Below are 19,001 nucleotides of genomic sequence, written 5' to 3' on the forward strand. Positions count from 1 at the left end.
CGAAGCCCAGCAAACTACCTCTTGGAGCCATGTCTCCGTTGTCATTTCACTTTTCAGGGTTTAGAGCAAAGTTCAATTGAAGACTTTACTTACATTTTGTTAAGCGGAGTGAAAGTGTCCTGCTGACCTTTTGAAGTGAAAGTCTACATTGTTACTTGAACGTACATATGCGGTGCACCCGTGGGATTGTGATTCTGCATCAAGTGTGAAGACAAGGAGAAGATGTGAGGTGAGAACTTTTTTCTTAATTTGCATTCTTCTTATGTGTTCTTTTAGGCATAGATGTAAAATCCCATTTTCCAAATGCAAAGGCAATGCACATGCTCACACTGGTCACAAACGACAAACTACAGAAGTTTCATTTTTGCCACACAGATTAGTTTAAACGCCGAAGAGGGTATGCTTGTTTGTGGTTTTTGTTTCAGCTTCTTCCTTGTGAGAGTTAGGAGAACAAATGTATTGTGTTGGAATAAAGAACAATGAGGGGACTCAATACAGACCAAGCTCAGAGAAATGCATGGAGAGTTTTTTTTGGACCGAAGGGCGGGGTTTATGAGTGGGTGACTAATTTAACAAATTGTTTAATGAACCAATCTTGCATTGTGTTTCAGACAAAGTCCAACAAGCCCCCTTGAATGTCACTTTGTTGTACATTAATATTGTCAGACAATACAACAAATTTGTTTTTCACGCGTTGGCTCCAACGCTCTAGAGCATGGGTCGGGAACCTTTTTGGCTGAGACAGCCATGAAAGCTAAATATTTCAAAATGCATTTCTGTGAGAGCCATATAATATTTTTTTACACTGAATACAATTAAATGTGTGCATTTTTAAGTAAGACCAACATTTTTAGAGTATAATAAGTCTCTTATTATTTTGAATAACATTGTTATTCTTAAACTAACAATAATAAATATAATACTTCTTACCATTAATGCAACTTCTTGAACAGGTGCGATAGAAAATGTATGGTTGGATTAAAATGCATGAGAATGTTTTATAATTTAAATGTTATTTTTATCACTGTGATTACCGGCGGAAATATTAATTACTTATCGTGTTAAGCAATGTCAGCTAAGATTTATCTGAGAGCCAGATGCAGTCATCAAAAGAGCCGCATCTGGCTCCGGAGCCATATGCAGTCATCAAAAGAGCAGCATCTGGCTCTAGAGCCATAGGTTCCCTACCCCTGCTCTAGAGGAAGCTCTGGAGGGAAAAAGAAGAAGCTAGAATTACAGTAGGTCTTCAGTATTCTGTTCCAAGCTGTTCCGTAAGAGAAACCTTATGAGTTGAATTATTTTGCTCATATTACTATTTTCTTGATTAGCAAAGGCAATGTTTAAGATAAGTTAAGCACTGTATGATAAAATACAGTAAAACTACAATAGGCTACTCTCCTTTGACGTTGCGTAATAGAGTAAAATAATAAATACACTTTTAAAAAAAAATTGTCACATAGTGAAGTTTTATTGGTATTGCTGAAGTTAATACAAGCACATATGCAACAGAAGATCACACACAATAACCGATCGTTTACATTTTGAGACATTTATGAACATTTTTTGTTTAAAGTCTGAATAGTACGACTTCTGTGGCATTTGTCTTTTTTTAAATTCATTTTAAATATTTTTTTCATTGAATCTTGATTTATTTTATTTCATATTATGCCAAAACTAAACAAAAAACAAATACCTGTCCCAACTGTGAGCAACTACAAAAGGAAACTGAAATAGACTATTTATTTACTAAATATTAAAAGCGATGAACGATTAAGATTTGAAAATGTTTGTTTTTCTGTGATAACCAAATCTTTCATATGCAGGTAAGATGTGAGGCTAAGACATGACTGCACAAGGAAGAAGAAGAAAGAGAAGAAGCGTTTGAAAGGACAATCCAAGTAAGATGCACTGGTTCATTTGTGCTTACCTTTTCCTGGCGGCACCGTGCACATGCTTTCTCCCCAACTTTTGGTCTCGGGTGTTGACGCTGTCCTGGGATTCGCACACACACCAGTACATCACTGAGCAGGCTATCCTCAATGTCACCTTGGAGACTCTGAGGGACATCCATAAATACAAGGAACACCATGCTGAGGAAGAGGTGTGCCACAATATTTAGAGAGAAAAAAAAGTGAAAAGTGTTGACTTTTTTCAAATAATTAATGAGATTTAACAATAACATACCATGAACACGTTTGGAAATCTACATGTCCGCTTGCATCCTTTGCAGACCAGTCTGGGGCGAGGGTTCTGGAGAGCCATGGGAGAGGTGGTGAATGCCAATGCAGAGATGGACTTCCTGAGCTCTACCAAGTCCGACCCTGTGTACCACTTTGATTCCGAGCGCGTGGACAGTGCCATAGCAATGCTGCGGAGGTTCTGGGCTCATACGCTGCTGTCAGTACGGGCCCATGAGCACCAAAGTGCCCGTCACAGCTTGGGCCAACTATTTCACTCCTTGCAGGTACACAGTACCACTTAAATTATTATATGAAACGTTCTGTCTTGCAAATTTATGTATTTAACTTACATACAGGACTTCTACAGCCACAGTAACTGGGTGGAGATGGGTCAGCGCTCGGTTTACCTGCACCTGTTGCAGCCTGAGGAGCCAGCTGTCCCTGTGGCTGAAGGTAACTTAGACATACACCTAAGGTTCAACATGTCATGCTTGCTGTCTACAAGGTCCTTTTGGAATGAACTAAAATAGTGACAGTGGCAATGTAGCGCTAAGGCTTGTCTAACCAGTTCAGGGATCGGTTAATCATGAATTTGAAACTGAAAGACTACTATAGGAGGATGAACAAAGATTAAAAAAACAAATTGGCAACCCAAATAAACCTACTAAGCACACAAAAGTGAAATACGGTTATATTAAAAAAAAAAGACTGATAATGAAGGAGTAGTCCATACTGGTAGAGTTGAGTTGCTGTTTTGTATTCTTAAATATTTGTCTAAATGTAATTCTAAAAAACAAGTTTTAACTCAAGAAAGTTCAGCCTGAATAAGTAGGTAGAATTGATATGAAGTGCACAGTGTTAATTACATAATATCGGTACAATGATCCTGTCACTGTCCTTCATGCACTGAGTGATTGTTTGGACTCTTGAATATAATATGAACTATGGGTATAGGACAAACTATTTATGTTGTGAATATCATGATTCAGCACATTGGTATCAGTCACAATACAACTTTACTTAAAATCAATACGGTCACTGTCCTATGCACAGCACACTTGTTCTTAGATGTTTTAATATGAAGTGAATTAGGGGTTGATACAAAATATCCATATTGAAGAAAATATCAATATTGTGATGTTTTAAATATTTGGCAGGACTAAGATGAGTATGAGTGGTTTTGTGCATATGCACTGAATGTGTACAGGCAAACTGATGCTCTTGTTTCTGGAAAAATAATCCAGTTTTAACAATGGACATCAGGGATCTCAACAGGGGGCTGGACTTCTTTGTCTTATTTTGTATTTTCCGGAAAAAAAACTCAGTCTTTTACAATAGATGTGTCATTTTAATATCTTTATTTTGTCAGAATTACAGGAGCGCTGTGCTGTTTTTAAGAACCTTCTGCAAAAACGATAGTCAAAGATTATCTCTGACAGCACTCTGTTTTTAAGGAGGTGCTGCAAAAATGTGAGTCTCTCACAAGTTTTTTGACAACAGTTGAATTGGCCAAATGCTGAAAAGAGCCTGAAATGGAACCTTGAGGAACACCCCTAGTATAACTGAAAAAGTTGAACAATTGACTACTGACTAAATTGAAAGTTAACAAGCAACAGCAATACATCGGTTACAAAAATTACATCACGAAAAAACAATTTTAACTGCCATGAGGAAAATCACAAGTTTTGACCCTGTGTAGTTTGTTTGCTAGCAAGGTTAAAATGTCAATGCAAGGATCTGCCAATGCGCTTACAGTGGTCTAAATTTATGTAAACAACAGAAGCCATCCATTGTTTTTAGGAATTTCTGCAAAAAAATGTGTCTCAAGTTTTGAACTGAACTTGTGGGCCTGTATGGTCTCATTTCCGGGCTGGATATGGTCCCCTGGCTGCCAATTGAATAGCACTGGTGTAAATATATTGAATTTTATAATATAAAGTATTCATACCTTGGGCAGAGGTGCGTCAGTCATGATAAAGGGTGAATGGTCGTTAACTCATGTAATGGGCGTTCTTCTTGCTCCACAGGTGACACACCCACCTGTATGGAGTGCTTTAGTGCCACCTGTCGAAACAACCTACTTCCGAGACTGACAAACACAAAGCGAGACGACCAGATGCTTACAACCGGCTACTTCAGCAATTTCCCTCCAAAACCTGAAGGTATGCAAAAAAAAAAAAACAAGTCAGTTAAAGTTTTCAAACAAATACTTTTACATGTACAGTGGGGCAAAAAAGTATTTAGTCAGCCACCGATTGTGCAAGTTCTCCCACCTAAAATGATGACAGAGGTCTGTAATTTTCATCATAGGTACACTTCAACTGTGAGAGACAGAATGTGAAAAAAAAAATCCAGGAATTCACATTGTAGGAATTTTAAATAAATTATTTGTAAATTATGTGAAGTGAAGTGAATTATATTTATATAGTGCTTTTCTCAAGTGAGTCAAAGCGCTTTACATAGTGACACCCAATATCTAAGTTACATTTAAACCAGTGTGGGTGGCACTGGAAGCAGGTGAGTAAAGTGTCTTGCCCAAGGACACAACAGCAGTAACTAGGATGGCACAAGCGGGAATCGAACCTGCAACCCTCAAGTTGCTGGCACGGCCACTCTACCAACCGAGCTATGCTTTATGGTGGAAAATAAGTATTTGGTCAACCATTCAAAGCTCTCATTGACGGAAGGAGGTTTTGGCTCAAAATCTCACGATACATGGCCCCATTCATTCTTTCCTTAACATAGATCAATCGTCCTGTCCTCTTAGCAGAAAAACATATCCAAAGCACGATGTTTCCACCTCCATGCTTCACAGTAGGTTTGGTGTTCTTGGGATGCAACTCAGTATTCTTCTTCCTCCAAACACGACGACTTGAGTTTATACCAAAATGGATACATGGATGATACAGTAGAGGATTGGGAGAATGTCATGTGGTCAGATGAAACCAAAATAGAACTTTTTGGTATGAACTCAACTCGTCATGTTTGGAGGAAGAAGAATACTGAGTTGCATCCCAAGAACGCCGTACCTACTGTGAAGCATGGGGGTGGAAACATCATGCTTTGGGGCTGTTTTTCTGCTAAGGGGACAGGACGATTGATCCGTGTTAAGGAAAAAAATTAATGGGGCCATGTATCGTGAGATTTTGAGCCAAAACCTCCTTCCATCAGTGAGAGCTTTGAATGGTTGACCAAATACTTATTTTCCACCATAATTTACAAATAAATTCTTTAAAATTCCTACAATGTGAATTCCTGGATTTTTTTCCCACATTCTGTCTCTCACAGTTGAAGTGTACCTATGATGAAAATTACAGACCTCCGTCATCGTTTTAAGTGGGAGAACTTGCACAATCGGTGGCTGACTTAATACTTTTTTGCCCCACTGAAAATATCTGCCTTAGACATAGTCAAACAACAACATTAACCAATTAATTATGTAAATTTAGTCACTATTGCCTTGAAAATAACCTCTGTTGTCAGGCAAATGCAGCCATGGAGGCATTCTGGACAGCAGTCGCTCTATAGGAGCCAAAGGGGGCATCAACAAGGACAGCACTTCCCCGGTCTTCTCCCCTCATCATTACCTCCACGTGAAAGCGGCGATGCTGGCATCTGAAGCCACGCTGACAGTACTGAGAGACCTCAGAGACACAGTGGGACACAAGACCTTCCTCAGGTGCTTTTCAAGATGTTTTCGCCTGTCAAGAAAATCCTGAAGAATACTGTAATAGATATGCATGTTTGTAATGCAGGCTTTTTAGCGTGAAGCAGGTCCCAGCGCTGGTCTTTGTCATGGACACCACAGGGAGCATGTTTGAGGAAATCACAGCGGCTCGCCTGCGGTCTCATACCCTCATCCAGAATAGAGCCAGCCACCCTGGACAACCCGGCAGCTTTGTGTTGGTACCCTTCCATGACCCTGGTGAGAGTTCACTGCCGTGAATAACCGACTGTCATGGCAGTGTCTCAGAAACGACAGCATTTGATCCCTGCTGGGCACAACTTTGTCTTCCCAGTACCCAATACTTGGCACTGCATACTGTTAGGGTTGAGAATATGAGTTATGAAATCATGTGGCTCGGTTTATATCCATCCATTAATTTTCTACCACATGTTGCTCTCGGGCTCAGTCACACAACATCCACAAGTGACAGTTTTCACCATTAACACATGAACTAATATACGTTTTATATTACTTAATGGATGAGAATCAGCACCTCCGAGTCAGAGTCTATGGTTCTCGCCAAGGAAAGGGTGGAGTGCCATCTCCAGGGTGGGGAGGAGATCTTGCCCCAAGTGGAGGAGTTCAAGTACCTCGGAGTCTTGCTCACGAGTGAGGGAAGAGTGGATCGTGAGATCGACAGGCGGATCAGTGCGGCATCTTCAGTAATGCGGACGCTGTTATCGATCCGTTGTGGTGAAGAAGGAGCTGAACCGGAAGGTAAAGCTCTCAATTTACCGGTCGATCTACGCTCCCATCCTCACTTATGGTCATGACCTTTGGTTTATGACCGAAAGGACAAGGTCATGGGTACAAGTGGCCGAAATGAGTTTCCTCCGCCGGGTGGCGGGTCTCTCCCTTAGAGATAGGGTGAGAAGCATCCGGAAGGAACTCAGAATAAAGGGTGGCATCTGGTCAGGATGCCACCCGAACGCCTCCCTAAGGAGGTGTTTAGGGCACGTTCGACCGGCAGGAGGCCACGGGGAAGACCCAGGACACGTTGGGAAGACTATGTCTCCCGGCTGACCTGGGAATGCCTCGGGATCCCCCGGGAGGAGCTGGACAAGTGGCTGGGGAGAGGAAAGTCTGGGCTTCTCTGCATAGGCTGCTGCCCCTGCGACCCGACCTTGGATAAGCGGAAGAAAATGGATGGATGGATGGATTACTTAATGGGCACCTCCTCTAAATGTTAAATTCTAAATGTGCATCTTAGTCAACCCCAAAACAAAATATGTAAACTTTAAGAGGAAAGACCTAAATGGGCGAGATGCAAAGAAAGAAGTGTAGTTGTAAATCCTCTGCCGGCTGCCTGGCAACCCAACAGAGACTACAACAATTTGCTGAAAAACCTGTTACAAGCTGAGAAAGTGAGGTTGAAAAAGTTATGGGTACAATTAAGCTGTAATTTCAGACATGGCAGGTTGAGTTAAAAAAAAAAAAAGTGTGTGTTAGCATTGAAAGAATGCTTTATGGTGGGGTTTTTTGTTTTTAACCAATGTTTTTTTGGTTTAATCACATGCTTGCAGCCACCTGCTGCAATCATACCTGCCCTAAAGATTAACAGAAACAGACAATTGGAATTAAATGATCACTCTGCATTAAAGACATACAAGTTTTATATTTAATATAGAGTGACAAGGGAAATATACATCCCATTAGATTTATTACCAGTGTTGTGTGCAGAGGTGGGACCAGTGTACGAGACGGATGACCCCAACCAGTTTATGCAGCACATGGAGAACTTAATGGCGCTGGGAGGAGGAGACGAACCAGAGATGTGCTTCACAGCCATTCAGGTAGATCCAAAACTCCCATGACTCAAGTGTGTTTGTCCGCTAACTGTTGTGTTCTTGCAGCTGGCTCTCTCTCACAGTCCGCCCCTGTCCGAAATCTTTGTGTTCACTGACGCCTCCCCCAAGGACGCCCACTTGTTTGACGTGGTGAAGGCCCTGGCGCTTGCCAAACAGAGCAAAGTAAGACTGTTAGTTAGAAGATACAAACCAAGCATTTCCTTAACTAATGCTCCCACAGGTGACATTTCTCCTGACTGAAGACCCCAATCATGCCACAGAGAGCACAGAAAGGAAGAGGAAGAAGAAGAAAAGGAAAAGGAGGAATAGAGAATCTTTGCCCCCTGATCGGTTCTCCCTCTACATGTCCCTGTCATCTTTATCTGGAGGACTGACGATATTCACCAGCAACTCTGACATACACAGCGTCTCCTCTATTGTGGAGGACAACACAGCAGCTGACAAGGTAAATGCGTTGCAAGGTAAACATCATATTCAAAGGACAACTGTAATATTAATTTTGTATTTTTTGTATGTTCTTTTGTCCGTTCATCATTTTTTTTGTTTAATACATCAGGATTACGCATCGATTTTCATAAAAACATTGTAAAGGAGTGGCGCAAGGACCCAGGAAAAAATTGAGTTATTTAGTACAAATCTGGATACAAAAAGAGGTATCGGAATCTAGGTTATAGTATCTTTGGCATTCTTCATGAACCAAAACATAGCCCACTAACTAAAATAAAAAGATAGGTGCAAAATAATGGTATAGTTTTGGCCATTAAAGAAGGCATACGACGATTCTAATCTACATTTAAAACACTTCATCGTGGTTGGTCCTGATATTATGCACAGTAAATATTTTGATGTAATTATTGCGTATATTTTGCTCCAAAGACATTTTAATAAGCTATTTTTTGAGTCTTTCTGCAAGATGTTTGATTTTGAAGTCGTTCCTCGATTGCAAATGAAACCAATGCCTCACACTTTCCAAAATGATCATTATTCATCTTTTGAAACTGTACACTGTTTAAATGTATATCTTGAAGTAGCCAGCACTGTTCCCCCCCCCCCCCCAGACACAGTCAAAAAGAGACTTCATAAACATGATAACCATAACCATATATTCACCCGGTCACAAATTTAGGTACACTTGCACACTCGCTGAGCAATTTAGACAGCATAAAAAGCAGTTGTTTTTTACCAGCATTTATGTTACTGCATGTCACACGTCTGTGTTTTATGCGCATACCAAGAATTATTGAAAATAATACTTTATCCTAACTTGTTTGCATTTTCTTACAGCTTGAACCAGAGGGATAGGATCTTAACTTTAACGAGCTCATGCCAAAATGTATGAACCTCAGTGATTTCATGCTTTGGCATTGTTTAACACAAGTATCCAACAATGTAACACATTTTTACAGTAATAATACATGTATTTGGTGTAGAGCTTTTATGAATACTCAAAGACGCTTAAGACAGTGCTAGAAAATGGTCTTAAAAAGGTTCCTACAGGTGTGTTCAAGGTTTTTTTTCTTACCAGGTGACTCTTCTCTATCTCAAGACGGACCAGGACCAGAGGTCTTCACACTCCTTCAGAGTTGACAGCTCTGTAAAAAACGTGACCTTACACATTACTGGCCTTCTGACAGAGTGCATCCTTGTCGATCCTTCAGGTAAACACAGACACAACTTAACAGAGAGTATAGACAAATCACTCTATACCTTTTTTAGGCCACAGCCAGTCTCTGCTGAGCGAGGAAGGCTCTCTGGCTGACTTCCAGCCCTTCAGTGGTCTGTACCGCGTTCGTCTGCGTCCTCCTATCCAGCCGGGTCAGTGGCACCTGCAAGCCACAGCTGATGGACACATAACATTCAACGTAATAGGTACTACTGTGAAAAATGAACCATTAAATGGCAGAAATAATATTATTGTGACAATTGGTCCCCTCAGCTGATAGCCGTGTGGATTTCCTGTATTATTTTGCCACTGTAACCAATGACCCACACCCTGGACTGGCCAGAGTGGACGGCGGCCCTGTCGCAGGTTAAAGATATTTATATTTTTAGTATTAGAGGCATCATAACACTGATTTGTGGAGTTGATTTCTTATTTCATCCTTTAGGTGTTCCAGCCTTCCTGGTGCTGGCAGTGACGGGCCTGGCTCCTCACCAGGAAGTTTCCTTTAGTCATGTGACGTTGCTGGGCGCTGAAGGGGAGAGCCTGAAGCAAGTGTTACTAAATTCCTCCTCCACGTCTGCGTCATCTTCTTTGTCAAGCTACGCTGCCGAGGAGCTGGTTGGATGGGTGGATTCCATTCCCAGAGTTCCCTTCTGTGTTCGCCTCACGGGACGTGACGGCGAAGGAAACAAGTTGGAGAGGGTTGCCACGGAAATGGTACAGCCCACTCGTGTCCAGATACAGGTGAGCAAGTAGCCATTGTGCTTAACATCACAGTCAAAAATTCTTAGGTATATATTAAATTATCATAGTGTATGGCGGATGCACACCAATTGTTTACCTTTTTAGACAGTGGAGCTGAATGGCCAGCCCAAGGGCCATTTGCGCCTAGAAGCTCATTTTCATTGGACCACAGCCCATTTAAAAAAGGCCTATTTTCCAATTTATACGGGGAAGGATTTTTTTGGCCTAATTAGAATTCTGCAACAAGCCGCATTTTACTCGTGGGTTAATAAATGGCAGCAAAGCTTATTTTTATATAGTTTTTTGTACAGTGTCAGATTAAGAAAACCACTCACACTCAATTTACCAAGAACAAAACATGTTAGCGTCCCAATATACCGCTGGAATAAAAAATAACTACTTTGGACAGATTGTATACCAAATATTTCTTGAATTTTCACCCTTTAAAGCAGTGGTTCTCAACCTTTTTTCAGTGATGTACCCCCTGTGAATTTTTTTTTAATTCAAGTACCCCCTAATAAGAGCAAAGCATTTTTGGTTAAAAAAAAAAGAGATGAAGTAAAATACAGCACTATGTCATCAATTTCTGATTTGTTAAATTGTATAACAGTGCAAAATATTGCTCATTCGTAGTGGTCTTTCTTGAACTATTTGGAAAAAATGATATAAAAATAACTAAAAACTTGTTGAAAAATAAACAAGTGATTCAATTATTAATAAAGATTTCTACATATAGAAGTAATCATCAACTTAAAGTGCCCTCTTTGGGGATTGTAATAGAGATCCATCTGGATTCATGAACTTCATTCTAAACATTTCTTCACAAAAAATTAAATCTTTAACATCAATACTTATGGAACATGTCCACAAAAAAAAATCTGTCAACACTGAATATGCATTTCTTTTCACTGTTTATGAACTTACATTCATATTTGTTGAAGTATTAATCAATAAATATATTTATAAAGGATTTTTGGATTGTTGCTATTTTTAGAATATTTAAAAAAAAATCTCACATACCCCTTGGCATACCTTCAAGTACCCCCAGGGGTACACGTACCCCCATTTGAGAACCACTGGTTTTTAGTACCAGTTGAGTGGAAAAACTAGTTGCCTCTATATTGAACCTAGTATCATATATATCTGATTTATGACACCAAAAGACTTCCAAAGTTTGCAAATGAATAAATATGATCAAAATAGTATCAATCTCAGAGAGATTCCCCAGCCAATTTGAGAAATAATGAGTATGCCAGTCATGTGATCGCACGACATAGCGCTAGGATCAAAATTCTCTTCCCGAGCAACAAAAATGCTGGTCAAGCAGACTTTGCGAGAGCCAGGACCTTATATATTTGAGCCCGAACACAAAGAGGATGAGCGAGTGATGGATGGAGTTTCATTGTGACATTATCATCCGCAGCATTGCTAGGTGCTAAACAAACAAACTAACAATAACAAACCATATTAAAACAAACACTTACTGTAATATTTCTACTCACGCTTGGATGCCAACCAACGGCACGCTCACATAATTCCGTTTGGATAAAGATCCATCTTGTGGGGTCTATTTTGCCATTTCGGGGGATGTGAATGTCGACCATCGTCACTCACATTAGTCTACAAACAGGTGAGAGCTGCATGAATTATAATCTGGAATTTTGAGACGAAGCAGAAGCAGCTCACTGCTATCAATGCGCCGCTAAAATAGTCAGTCTGCGTTGAAGCTTACAATAACAATCCATTCATCCATCCCTTTTTCTACCGCTTGTCCCTTTTTTGAGGGTTTGTGGGAGGTGCTGAAACCTATCTCAGCTGCATTCGGGCAGAAGGCCGAGTACACCCTGGACAAGTCGCCACATCATCACAGGGCCAACACAGATAGAAAACATTCATACACTAACAACATCACTCATATTTAATTAATTTTAAGGTATCAATTTGTAAATGGTATATTGTTGGCAGTTTCTGGATGTTTTTAGAGTGTAACGAGCGCAACAGAGGATCCTCGATCTGTTGAATCAATTGTTGGCTATTTACGATTTCGAATGCATAAAAAAGCCAAGCATATGTGCTCTTGTCTCACATAAGGGTTGTGAATGAGAAACACAACAACTCTTCCCTTTTTTTGCGTATATCCAGTACGACTGATCTGATAACATTGTCAGAGTGCGGAAGCATTACTACCTTGATGTCAACCTCTGATCGCAATATTCATAATGGCTGACTGAATTTGTGGCATTTTGTGAGGTTTACACAGTGTTTTCAGATACTTTGTGGATTGTAAATACAATTGGATATGGTTTAATGCAGTGGTTCTCAACCTTTTTTCAGTGATGTACCCCCTGTGAACATTTATTTAATTCAAGTACCACCTAATCAGAGCAAAGCATTTTTGGTTGAAAAAAAAAAGAGATAAAGAAGTAAAATACAGCACTATGTCATCAGTTTTTGATTTATTAAATTGTATAACAGTGCAAAATATTGCTAATTTGTAGTGGTCTTGCTTGAACTATTTGGAAAAAAAGATATAAAAATATCTAAAAACTTGTTGAAAAATAAATAAGTGATTCTATTATAAATTAAGATTTCTACACATAGAAGTAATCATCAACTTAAAGTGCCCTCTTTGGGGATTGTAATAGAGATCCATCTGGATTCATGAACTTAATTCTAAACATTTCTTCACAAAAAAATAAATCTTTAACATCAATATTTATGGAACATGTCCACAAAAAATGTAGCTGTCAACACTGAATATTGCATTGTTGCATTTCTTTTCTCAGTTTATGAAGTTACATTCATATTTTGTTGAATTATTATTCAATAAATCTATTTAGAAAGGATTTTTGAATTGTTGCTATTTTTAGAATATTTAAAAAAAATCTCACGTACCCCTTGGCATACCTTCAAGTACCCACAGGGGTACGCGTACCCCCATTTGAGAACCACTGGTTTAATGGATAAAATGAAACACATATTAGCATATAAAGTCAACTTGTTTTTGTACTCTACTGGTACGTTAAACACCAGTATGTTTACCATGCTCATAGCATATGCTATACAGTACACACAGCTTGTTTTTTTTTTGTTTAAATCACACAGGTTCTATCTGCCCCTCCTCTGGTGCCTGGTCACAGCACCATGGTGGACTTCCACATCATGAACCACGGCCCAGACAGACTCTTCAGTTTGATGGCTGAAGATGACTCCGGGTATCTTCATACAAGAGGACCTCACAGGTAGTACAACCCCTAAGAGAGTTTGCATGGAAATCAAATCCATCCATCTTCTTCCGCTTATCTGAGGTTGGGTCGCGGGGGCAGCAGCCTAAGCAGGGAAGCCCAGACTTCCCTCTGCACAGCCACTTTGTCCAGCTCTTCCCGGGGGATCCCGAGGCGTTCCCAGGCCAGCCGGGAGACATAGTCTTCCCAACGTGTCCTGGGTCTTCCCCGTGTGGCCTCCTACCGGTCGGACGTGCCCTAAACACCTCCCTAGGGAGGCGTTCGGGTGGCATCCTGACCAGATGCCCGAGCCACCTCATCTGGCTCCTGGCAGATGAGGAAATCAAATCTTATATCCTAAACAAAATGCAGTCCGTCTCTCCTCTCAGGTTCCACATTGGTGCCAACAAGCTTTTCCCCGGTCAGGTGGGCTTTCACACACCCTCCACGGCTCAGGCAGGAGCAACTGTCACCCTGACGCTTTCAGTGCACGCTCTTGATTCTGCTGACACAAATTACGCGGTGGCATACCTGACAGTGGTTCCTCCAGTAAGTATGGGTCAATTGGATGCGATTGTTCAAGGATGCAAATTAAGTTTTTATAATATGTTTTCTTGAAGGACCCTGACACCTCCCCTCCATTCTGCTCCACCACACAAGTGCAGTCCTCCTGTTTTCTGGCTTGCAATGACTCCACCTGGAGCGTGTCTTTGGCTCTGTCAGACAGGGGGCGTTCTGGCCTTGCTGCCCTCCAACTACTGCGAGGACAAGGCACTTTGACAATATTCCACATCCCCCCGCCTGCAGAGGACAACACGGGCAAAGGTCAGCCCCAGCAGCACGAGGTTATATTAGTAGAAGGAGAAGCCCCCTTAAATGTGTCCAAGTGGGCTGTCGGCTCATCTCAGCCACTGTGGGTGAGGTACACGTCCAGCTGCTGCTCTGCCCAGGCTGAGCTGCTGGTGTGGGACGCAGTTGGAAACATGAAGCGCTGCCATCTTGCATCTGGTCAGCAAAGAGAGCTCAGTGATACAAGGACAGAAAGTAGTGCAAGCAGATCTGTGACACCCACTGGCTTCTTTTTCTTCTTCTTCTTCTTCTTCTTAGATGCTTTAGTGGGGACACTGGAGCATATTGCTGCATCAATTGAGATAAAAAAATCTGTTTTTTTGTAATAGATACCTACTGCATTAAAAACGGCACTTTTTTTTTTTGAGGAAGTGTTGACTCACATTGTAATTGCCAGCTGCAATTTCCACTCTAACAAACGTCTCACCATGAAGCATTTTTTTATTCGCGGATAACAAAAAAATCATAATTGGTATGGCTTAGGCTTTGATGACAGTATTAAAACAATATTTGTTCTGTTAATATGCTAAGGACTGCAAATAAATTGACATATTACATAAGAATTGAATCAAACTATTTATATAGCACTTTTTAAAAACATAGGCAAGTGGCACAAAAAAAATTGAAAACAAGAAAACGCACACACACACACACACACACACGCACACACACACGCACACACACACACACACACACACACACACACACACACACACACACACACACACACACACACACACACACACACACACATCACTACTGACAGTAATAAAGCAAAAACAAACACGGCACTGATGATTTGAGGAAAAACGCCACCTTTGAGGCCTCCACACTGGAGAATAACTCAAATTAACGCCATCTAAATACTATAAAACATATGATAAAATATATGTTAAAAAAAAATACAAATATAATTATTATTTTAATAAGTTAATAAAACACAACATTGTGAGAATAATTGTAGTAATACAAATAATTAAGATAGAAAACAATACAATAAATAATTAAAAAAACATAAGAGTTTAAGGTGTGTCTTAAGTCTTTTTTTTTTTTTTTTAATTTCAACGGTCTTTGCAGTCCTGAGGGACAGGTGAGGGCCAAAGTGGCTAAATGACGCTTCACCATGGGCCTTTGTTCTGGTATTTGGTAAAGATAGAAAGCCAGTACCAGAGGACTAGCGAGGGGTTGGTAAACGCAGGTCAGATAAATAAGAAGGCGCAAGACTCTGAAGTCATTTCAAAATTAAAAATAGAACTTTAAAATCAATCCTGCAGCAGAAGGATTTTTCTTTCTTTTTTTTTTGGCAGTAAAATTCAGAACATTCAAGGATTTATTTTTGCATCAAAAATACAATTGCAGTAACAGGGCTTCTACAGGACAGGCTGGTGTATTTCATTACAGAAGCTTAAAAAATTATTTTGGTGTGTAAATTCAGAGAAGCTGTAGCTTAAAGCTTACATTGGGTCTAATACAGATTGTACACTTTTATCTAAGTATCATTATTTGTAAAAACATATCAAAATTACACACGCATGCGCACATGCACACACACACACATAAATAAATAAATGCCTTTCCCCTAAAAAACACATTTTCCTTGCTACTATTTAAAGAAATATGTACATGCTACAGTTAGTGACAAATGTAGCCAGACATAAGCAATACTGTGTCTGATGAAGAGCGGGATCGCTAAACAAATGCCTATCACATGAATTGGGACGGCGTGGCGCAGTGGCAGAGTGGCCGTGCGCAACCCGAGGGTCACTGGTTCAAATCCCACCTAGAACCACCCTCATCACGTCCGTTGTGTCCTGAGCAAGACACTTCACCCTTGCTCCTGATGGGCGCCTTGCATGGCAGCTCCCTCCATCAGTGTGTGAATGTATGTGTGAATGGGTAAATGTGGAAGTAGTGTCAAAGCGCTTTGAGTACCTTGAAGGTAGAAAAGCGCTATACAAGTACAACCCATTTATCATTTATCAATTGACCAGTGATGGGCAAGCTAATTGGAAAATGTAAGCTAAGCTACAAGTTACTTTCGATTAAGCTATCCCCGGAGTATTGTAGCAAGCTACACGGCAAAAGTACCTTACTACATCAAAGCTTTACATTCAACAGCATTTATATCTATGGACCCACATGTATAATATCAATGTTAATGTACCTGAGAGTGTACAAATGGACCCTTCTTAGCTGGGGACACCCTACAACGACCACAGGGGTCCCCTGCACACCACTCTATGTATTTATTTAGTTTGCCTTTTCTTTGACCCAACTCTATTTTTTCTACTTACAGTAAAAAAAACAGCATATATCTATATCTTGACAAAAAAAAAAAAGACTTGAGTGATGTTTGGGAACAGATGGTAATGGTTACATGCAGAAAAACTTTTCAAATTTTTATTTTTTTTTTTAAATAATGTGTGTTCCTAAATTTGTGTTGGACGCCTTAGATAAAGAAAGCAGATATGATTTTAGTTTACAGAGTAAACAAATAAAGACTAAGGTTTTGATCATTGGTTTCTCTGAAAGCATACATATGTCTGAATATGGCTAACGACACGCATTTTTGTGGGTTTCCTGCATGTCATCTTCATCACTAAAGGAAAAATGTAATCAACGGGAGAGAATCCCTCATTTTTCAAGTATGTTTCTTTTTTTCTTTTTTTGAGTTGTCAGCTTGAAGCATCGCTCTGTCTCTGACTCCCTCACCATCATGTGACGAGTGTGTGTCTGCTATGATTTTGCTTACTAGTTTTGATGACCCGCCTTACCTTGCATCTGATTGGCCAGTCCAGAACAGTTTGCCCTAACCTTAGCCAATTGTGACTCATACGAACACCAACCAATCATCCTGGATTTTCTCCGTATGTACAGATTTTCTTGGTTATCCAAGTCATGCTATTTTCTCCATATTTTCTTGGCCTGGATTCGTAAGCCATTTTCTCTCTTTGTAGCTTGCAGCTTTGATGTAAGCTACCCACCTACATGGGTCTAAAAGTAGCTAAGCTACAGGAAAAGCTACTCATTAAAAACGTAGCTAAGCTCCCACCAAGCTAATGGAAAATGTAGTCAAGCTATGTTGGTTAGGTACATGTAGCTTGTTACTACCCATCATTGCCAACCAATCAACAAACATGCTAGAATATATAGTTTGTAGCCAATTGCGGAACTTTTCTTAATCTTTGTGGGTTTTAACATTACATAAAGGTGTACCCATGACTTGCAGCTGTATTGTACAAAACGTCGCAGTTCATTCTCAACTTGGAGATCATTTACATTTCTAGCGGAAACTGATTAACTGTTTGGTAGGTTGCTCATTAAGTGACAAAGTCATCAATGCGCATGCAAGTAAACCTTAACACCCAGTGTGGACACTTGCATTCACGTTAAGATTTTTGGGAATGTGGAGGAAAAAGCGTGGGACGAAACAAAGCCACAATGAGGTGGAGGAAAGAGGACACTGGGGCAGCAAGGTGGAATTCCTCCTGGCTGTTGCTGGCAACATAGTTGGCTTGGGCAACGTGTGGAGGTTTCCTTATTTGTGCTACAAAAACGGCGGTGGTAAGTCTCCCACAGAGCATCTTCCCTTCTGAGTGTTGTACATTTTGCATATCAATATTTGTTAACATACAGGTGCATTCCTGGTGCCCTATCTGGTGTTTGTGGTGACGTGTGGCGTACCGCTCTTCCTTTTGGAAACTGCCGTTGGCCAGTACACCCAAGAGGGTGGGATCACATGTTGGAGGAAGCTGTGTCCACTGGCTGAAGGTGTGTAACACTCTGAAAGACAAACCGCACATCAAAACCTGCTTGTGTCTTTTTCCATCTGTTACGGCATTTCACTATGAGGTCACATGACTGTTACGTGTGTGATGCCAGTGACAAATTACCAACCTTCTGCCAGTCAAACAAAAACACTTGAAATGTTCTGTCAAGGCAAACACTGACAGCACAACCTCTCTAACATCGAATCCAAAGCAAAAATGAATAGTGTTTATCTTCATGCACCCATCTGAACACTTATGTACACTTCCATGACAGACTAAAATCCAACCCAAAGGCTGAAATTTATATATTGCATTTCTAAATTAAAGTACTGTAATGTATTACATTGTATTTCAAATATAGTGTGTGTGCGTGTGTGAGTGCGCCAGGTATTGGATATGGAGGGCAGCTGATCCTGCTCTACAGTTGCATGACTTACATCATTATTCTGTCCTGGGCTCTCTTCTACCTGCTGTTTTCCTTTAAGTCCCAACTGCCCTGGAGCACATGTGACAACTACTGGAACACAGGTGAGGGCATATATTAGCTTAGTTTAAAGGCTTTTTTTTGTATACCAGCATGGCAGTTGTAGTCTGCATCAGCCTAGAACTGAACTACGCCATACTCTGAGCTGTTGCTAACACCACAGTTAATAATCCATCCTTCCATTCATCCATCTTCTTCCGCTTATCTGAGATCGGGTCACGGGGGCAGCAGCCTAAGCAAGGAAGCCCAGACTTCCCTCTCCCCAGCCACTTCGTCTAGCTCTTCCCGGGGGATCCCGAGGCGTTCCCAGGCCAGCCGGGAGACGTAGTCTTCCCAACGTGTCCTGGGTCTTCCCCGTGGCCTCCTACCGGTTGGACGTGCCCTAAACACCTCCCTAAGGAGGGGGTTCGGGTGACATCCTGACCAGATGCCCTAACCACATCATCTGGCTCCTTTCGACATGGAGGAGCAGCGGCTTTACTTTGAGTTCCTCCCGGATTACAGAGCTTCTCACTCTCACTCTTTAAGGGAGAGCCCCGCCACACGGCGGAG

General features: G+C 40.8%; 2 protein-coding genes and 1 long non-coding RNA gene across 3 annotated transcripts in view; 2 read left to right on the top strand and 1 right to left on the bottom strand.

The window, feature by feature from the left end:
- Positions 1-14,751, top strand: vwa7 (von Willebrand factor A domain containing 7). The gene is made up of 17 exons (XM_061878685.1): positions 1-229; positions 1,824-2,101; positions 2,231-2,464; positions 2,537-2,633; positions 4,208-4,342; positions 5,664-5,859; positions 5,936-6,105; positions 7,588-7,700; positions 7,761-7,877; positions 7,936-8,160; positions 9,241-9,373; positions 9,432-9,584; positions 9,652-9,744; positions 9,824-10,122; positions 13,228-13,364; positions 13,736-13,895; positions 13,967-14,751. The coding sequence occupies exons 2-17, from the start codon at positions 1,904-1,906 to the stop codon at positions 14,519-14,521; spliced, it is 3,015 nt and encodes a 1,004-aa protein (XP_061734669.1). The 5' UTR covers positions 1-229; positions 1,824-1,903; the 3' UTR covers positions 14,522-14,751.
- LOC133537562 (uncharacterized) overlaps positions 1,927-19,001 on the bottom strand; it is a 23,198-nt gene continuing 6,123 nt past the window's right edge. Inside the window, exons 3-8 of the long non-coding RNA XR_009802718.1 lie at positions 18,403-18,482; positions 17,880-17,978; positions 9,423-9,554; positions 9,238-9,307; positions 2,185-2,250; positions 1,927-2,056 (exon numbers count right to left, since the gene is read on the bottom strand). This is a non-coding gene — a long non-coding RNA (uncharacterized LOC133537562). The remainder of the gene's footprint in view (positions 2,057-2,184; positions 2,251-9,237; positions 9,308-9,422; positions 9,555-17,879; positions 17,979-18,402; positions 18,483-19,001) is intronic.
- The window catches only part of LOC133537560 (sodium- and chloride-dependent GABA transporter 2-like), an 11,251-nt gene continuing 9,807 nt past the window's right edge, over positions 17,558-19,001 (top strand). The window contains exons 1-3 of the mRNA XM_061878686.1: positions 17,558-17,759; positions 17,832-17,966; positions 18,353-18,493. Of these exons, the coding sequence (XP_061734670.1) occupies positions 17,600-17,759; positions 17,832-17,966; positions 18,353-18,493 (436 nt within the window). The 5' untranslated portion in view covers positions 17,558-17,599. The remainder of the gene's footprint in view (positions 17,760-17,831; positions 17,967-18,352; positions 18,494-19,001) is intronic.

This window comes from Nerophis ophidion, linkage group LG18 (genome assembly GCF_033978795.1).
Source record: "Nerophis ophidion isolate RoL-2023_Sa linkage group LG18, RoL_Noph_v1.0, whole genome shotgun sequence".
Lineage (NCBI taxonomy): Eukaryota > Metazoa > Chordata > Actinopteri > Syngnathiformes > Syngnathidae > Nerophis > Nerophis ophidion.

Bases quoted from the DNA above. Each gene is read 5' to 3' on its own strand.
- vwa7 (XM_061878685.1), top strand. From the start codon at position 1,904: ATGCACTGGTTCATTTGTGCTTACCTTTTCCTGGCGGCACCGTGCACA. The intron at 7,878-7,935 runs GTAAGACTGTTA...ATGCTCCCACAG, and splicing joins CGCTTGCCAAACAGAGCAAA to GTGACATTTCTCCTGACTGA. The intron at 8,161-9,240 runs GTAAATGCGTTG...TTTTCTTACCAG, and splicing joins ACAACACAGCAGCTGACAAG to GTGACTCTTCTCTATCTCAA.